General features: G+C 38.1%; 1 protein-coding gene across 1 annotated transcript; it reads left to right on the plus strand.

Annotated features, from left to right (window-relative positions):
• Positions 1–4,737: 4,737 nt before the first annotated feature.
• On the plus strand, positions 4,738–5,520 carry LOC120457871. The gene is made up of 2 exons (XM_039645397.2): positions 4,738–5,265; positions 5,327–5,520. Exons 1-2 carry the CDS (start codon positions 4,747–4,749, stop codon positions 5,336–5,338), a joined length of 531 nt encoding a protein of 176 aa, XP_039501331.1. The 5' UTR covers positions 4,738–4,746; the 3' UTR covers positions 5,339–5,520.
• The last annotated feature ends 480 nt before the right edge of the window (positions 5,521–6,000 follow it).

The raw sequence follows: 6,000 nt of genomic DNA on the forward strand, positions 1-6,000 counted from the left end.
ATAATGACCTGTTGGTTATTATTTTCAATAAGTTTGTCTAAGTTCTGCTCTATCATAACCGGGTCATCATGATCTGGGCTACCCGCTATGTACTTCCATCCTGACCCTAGCCAATTTAAGGACCTAGTTTTTCGAGTTTTGGGAAAGGCTGTGATTGTTCGGAATATGTGAGTAGTTGTGTTTATCTCATGGTGAAGGGTAGCGTATAATGGACTGCGTTTAAGGCTATTTTCCGTATGTTCATGTAAAATATCTAAAGCGGTTTGGATTTGATCGAGGTTAATGAGGTGTATTAGTTTAGTTGTTGAGGTTTGTAGTTTTCCGATCCCCTTGTTCATTGTCAATATCTGTGCGTTCGTATAGTTTGTAAGGTTCATCGTTCCACTGACACCGTTCGTAATCCATAGTAATATTCTGAAAAATTTTAGATTTTGATATGGCTTTTATGTACCGTTTTTCCCGATTCTGTTGTTACTGTAGTGTGCTTGTTTTCCTTAACTATTTCTTTCCTATATCTTGGGGAAAGCTTTGATCCTAATCTAGTGTTTATTTTTACGAATATTTCTTCTCCTGGCTGATAGTTTAGTATTTCGTTTTTTTTCTTATTGTGGTTTGTTCGGTCAATTTCCTGTTTATTTTTAAGTCTTTCAATATTGTCTTGTCTGGCTGTCTCGTATTGGTCCGGGTCTGTTGTTACTCTCCTACCGAAGAATACTTCTAATGGTCGTTTCTTTGTAACCGAATGAAAACTGTAATTGTACTCATAAACTGCCCTTTCTAAAAGTTCCTTAAAATTTCTCTCAGTGCCCTCTTTCTTGAGGCATCTCATTATCTCTGAGAGTGTTGAATGGAATCGTTCCACCTGACCGTTAACGGTACTTTTGTATGGTGGGGCAGTATAGACTTCTATCTGTAGCTGCTCCAACATGAACTTAATTGATTGGGAATTGAAAGCTTTTTCGTTGTCCATAACGATATGTTTTGGGACTCCGAAATAAAATATAATGTCACGCAAAGGCGTTCTGATATCTTCTATTGCTTTTGAATTTATAATTCGTGCTTGCGCTAATTTAGAAAACTTATCTATTGCAGTGAGTACTAAGTGTCGTTCTGTAGAATAAATGTCAATGTGCAATATGTGACCGGGATATTCTGGAATAGGAGTTTCTTGAATTTCCGGATTTGGGGGGTGTCTGTCATATTTAGCTTCTTTGCAAAGTTTACATTGCTTAACTAAATGTATAATTTTTTGTTTCATTCTTGGAAAATAATAGGTTTCTGCTAGTTGTTTTTGATTTTCTAGGGCGTTTCGATGTGCTCTCCTATGTATTTGAAGAATTCTTTCTTCCTGTTCAGTTTCGTCTGTCAAGTCTTCTACCCTGAATTGGGTGAATCGAGTTTTGATTCCTTTAAAGTGATTTCTGTAGGTTGATTGTATTTTTCCCATAATGTCTTCAGTCGTGTGAATGCCGTTAATTACGGAAGGGTTGAGGTGTTTTTTTAGGTCTGTTATTATATCGTCCGTGGTGTATTCGAGTCTGTATATTTCATGTCTATGGAAAGTAGGAAATGGGATGGTAAACTTGTAGTCATATTTATTTGATTTATAAAAGAATATTTGGTTTTTGAAAACATTTATTGGGGCTTCGACGCTAGGGATTAGGTCATGGCTAGAACTTTCGGCGCTATGTTGTGTAGAGGCAACAGAGTTAATCTGCTCTAAAGGTATTCTTGAGAGCGCGTCTGCAACAACATTTTCTTTTCCTGGTTTATAAAATATTTCATAATCATATTCCTCCAAATAAGCTTTCCATCTCTTGATTCTGGCGTTTCCATTCCAGCTACTCAAAGAATGTGTTAAAGGTTGGTGATCTGTAAAGATCTTAACCTTTGCTTTACCGTATAGGTAATTTTTGAGGGCCTTGAGTGCCCAAATTATGGCTAACATTTCTTTTTCGTTCGCCGCGTAGTTCTCTTCGGCTTTGGAAAGTGTTCTAGAAAGAAATGATATGGGGTGGTTATCTTGCGATAGAACTGCGCCGATCGCGAAATTTGAAGCATCAGTAGTTAAATGGAACTCCTTATTGAAATCTGGGTAACGGAGAATTATTTCTTTTGACACTAAGTTACTTTTAAGCTTCTTGAAAGATTCTAGAGCTTCTAGAGCTTCTAGAGTTAGGGGTTTTGCTAATTTGGCATAATTTTGTATAAATCTTCTATAATAGCCGGAAAGGCCTAGGAAGGATCTTAGATCCCTCAAAGTTTTAGGGCAGGGATAATTTGCTATTGCTGCCACTTTACTCGGGTTTGTTTCTATTCCCCTATCGGAGACAACAAATCCAAGGAATTCGACTTTGTTTTTCATGAACTCACATTTGTCTAGCTGACATTTCATGTTGGCGTTCTGTAAAGTTTGAAAAATTTTAGCCAAGTTCTCAATATGCGTATCATCATCTTTGCTAAATATGATGATATCGTCTATGTAAATAAAACATATTTTTCCAATATGCTCACGAAGTATGTCATCTAATGCGCGTTGGAAAATTGAGGGCGCATTCTTAAGACCAAATGGGAGTCGTGTAAACTCATATTTTCCGTTGTTTACGGAGAAGGCGGTCTTTTCTATGTCACTATTTTTTAACGAGATTTGATGGAAACCACTTTTCAGATCTAAAACGGAGAATACTTTATTGTCCCCTAATTGGGTAAGAACTTCATTTATCTCAGGAATAGGGTATTTATCTGCAATGGTTATTTTATTGAGTTTGCGATAATCAATAACCATGCGATATTTTTTTTCGCCTGAAGCGTCTGCCTTTTTGGGTACAATCCACACTGGTGAATTGTACGGAGATCTAGAAGGTCGAATTATACCATCTTCTAAAAGTTCTTTTATCTGTTTGTTTACTTCATCTTTCAGTGTCATTGGATACTGATAGAATTTTGAGTAGATAGGATTATCGGACGAGGTTCGGATCGTTGCTTTTACGTTAGTTGTGTAGGTCAGTTTTTGGTTTGGGTCTGCGAACAAGTCTGGAAACGACTTGAGTAGTTCGCTTAGCTTGGTTTTTTGTTTGTCGGACAAGTGGGATGTTCTCGGAATAATTGTGTTGACTGCTTCGAATGTTTTTTCTTTTATGGGGATCGAGAGACCGTTCTTTAATATCATAATATTTTTGCTGATTTTTATTACTGCCCCTAATTCTTTTAAACTATCATTGCCCAAAATGGCATCGAAAGATTTTAAAGTGGGCAACAGAAAAAATTTTACTTCAACATCCTGAATATTAAAAAGGTTTGCTACCTTATGATGCGTAATTACTGTGCTGCCGCCTACTGAGACAGCATTGAAAGGTGATTTATTCTGTATAGGGTTATTGACGAATTTAGGTTGGATATAATTTCGGTTTGAACCGGTGTCTATAAGTATTCTAATAAATTTGCCATTCCTCATCTTGCATAAAAAGTATGGAAGAGAGGAATTTTTTATTCTAAAAAATTTAACCCAGCGTTGTCGTAGTCTTCTTGGAATCACTTGCATTGGTGGGAGCGGAAGTTGTTACCAATCAGATTCTTTGAACTCTACTTGGCAGCTCGGCGTGTGCAGGAAATTATCGAATTCTGCTTGGCAGCTCGGCGTGTGCAGGAAATTATGCAGACGCTGAGCTTGCAGATTGAAGCTTGCTTATTGGGGTTCATTGTTCTGGATTTAAACATTTTTGTTGTTAACTTATATAAGCATAGTAGTATAAGTCCCATTGCAATATTAGAATGTAAGAACCTAATTATAAGAGTCGCGAATGTAAACAGTACACACATACTTCCTGAATAAATGAAGAGTCAGTCGTCGCTGAACTGTCACAGAGCGCACACTAAAGCTCAGAAGTGGTCGGACCTACCCAAGTGATCATTTGAAAAGAAAAATAAAAATCGGCATTAATGAATTGTAATCCTGGCAATTACACATTAAAAGAACTAAAAGCTCTGTTCGTGCAAAACAAACTTAAAAGTAGTGGCACAAAGATCGAATTGATTAAAAGACTTGAAAATATTAAATTTGAGTGGTGCGCGAATGAAAAAAATAAAACAGCAATGAAAAAAATCATCGCCACAGAACAAACCGGTAAAATAGACAGGGATGAAAACAACGGCAACGGCGAAGAACAAAGTAGCGAAAACGAGATAGCAAGAAGTAGCGACAACGACGGCGACACTATGACGGCAACGTTTGCACATACATACAAAGGAATGCAAGAAACAGAAGGTTCGAGAAAAGTAACGAAATCTTGTGAAATGAATGTTAACAACGAAAATGAGATCGAGCAATGTTCTGAGAGGCAGATGGTGAGCGCCAGCAACAATGAGTCCAACAAATGTTTAGCGATCCCGATGGCTAGCAACAATGATCCTGATATGCAAATGGCTGGCAACAAGGAGCCGCAACAATGTTTTGGAAACCAAATGATGCGCAACAATGTAACTATGCAAGGCAGCGATATTTAAAGACTGGAAAATGAGTTGAAAATATTGGCGCTGCAAAATGAGATCGACCAGTTAAAAAATAAACAACAACGAAGTAACGACACAGACTCAAGCATTTCTTTCAAAATTTTAAATGTTTGGCTATCTCAACTTTTGAATGTCCAGAAAAATTTCAAGGTCGGCGACGAGATAATGCGTGCGCTGATTCACTACAAAGTTAAGGGCGTTGCTGAAATATGGCTGTAATCAAGCACGAGCGCTACTATGGACACAGCGGATGAAATGTTAAGCAACCTGGAGAAAATGTTCGTAATGTCCAAAGAGTCAAAGTTGAGTATGCGGCAGAAGCTACAGAGCTGCGTCTGGATCAAAGGTGAGGAGTTCTCCAAGTACTACAACGAGAAGTGGCAGCTGGCGGATAACTTAGCACTGGCAGAAGATGAATTTTTGGAATATGTCATTGACGGCATACACGATGTCAATCTACGCAATCTGGCTAAGTCGCGTTCGTTCAAGACCGGATTGGAGCTTTTGGAGGCATTCCGAAACGTTGAGTTGGGCTACGTTCCTAAGCCCAAGTTACCAGAAGACCGTAGAGCAGGAGATTATCAAAAGCCACGAGGTAATGCAGAGTGCGACAATTGCCACAGTCGGGGCCACCTGGCCAAAGAGTGCTGCAAGCCTAAGAGACAAGATGGGGCTTGTTACGCATGCGGCTTGCAAGGACATGTGGCTAAGGAGTGCAACCAATACAAGAAGTCGAAGGGCGGGGACAACGATTATGTAAGTTATATTGAATTAACATTTTGTACAAAGAATAATATTCTGAACCCCATTTTTATAGAATGTCTCCTAGATTTTGGCAGCCCGATAAGTACTATTAAAAAACGTTTTATACCAAGTCAAATAAAAATGGAAAAGACTACCTATTTAAGTTACGTTGTATTAAATTTAAGTAAATTACAAATACATGGAAGCGTAAAATGTTTAGTTAAATTCTCAAATAAAGATACTCCTATGTCGTGGATGATGAATCTATGGAATATGCTATGTTATTGGGAAGGGATTTTTTAGCAAGAGTAAAGGCCAAAATTTTAATTGATAATGAACACGAAAAAATATCTGAAATAAAAAAAGATTCGATAGTTGAAGAAAATCAAAATAAAAACAAGAGAGAACTATAGCGAGTTCCCCGACTATCTGATACCCGTTACTCAGCTAGTAAAAGTGCGAAGGAGGTCTTTTGTAGTTCCTGAGATCTCGACGTGCATACGGACAGACAGACGGACATGGCCAAATCGACTCGGCTATTGATCCTGATCAAGAATATATATACTTATAATAAATAAAACTTTAGTTAATTGTTTCACAAGAAGGTAATTCGGACTCGAGGTCCGGTTTTATTTGAATAAAAATTAGAACTGAAGTGGGTTTACAATCTTTGGTGATATTTATGCCGCCAACTCCGTCGCTGCCTCTGCCTGCGTCGGTGTCAACTCCGTCGCTGCCTCTGCCCGC

This window comes from Drosophila santomea, unplaced genomic scaffold (genome assembly GCF_016746245.2).
Source record: "Drosophila santomea strain STO CAGO 1482 unplaced genomic scaffold, Prin_Dsan_1.1 Segkk85_quiver_pilon_scaf, whole genome shotgun sequence".
Classification (NCBI taxonomy): domain Eukaryota; kingdom Metazoa; phylum Arthropoda; class Insecta; order Diptera; family Drosophilidae; genus Drosophila; species Drosophila santomea.

Bases quoted from the DNA above. Each gene is read 5' to 3' on its own strand.
- LOC120457871 (XM_039645397.2), top strand. From the start codon at position 4,747: ATGGACACAGCGGATGAAATGTTAAGCAACCTGGAGAAAATGTTCGTA.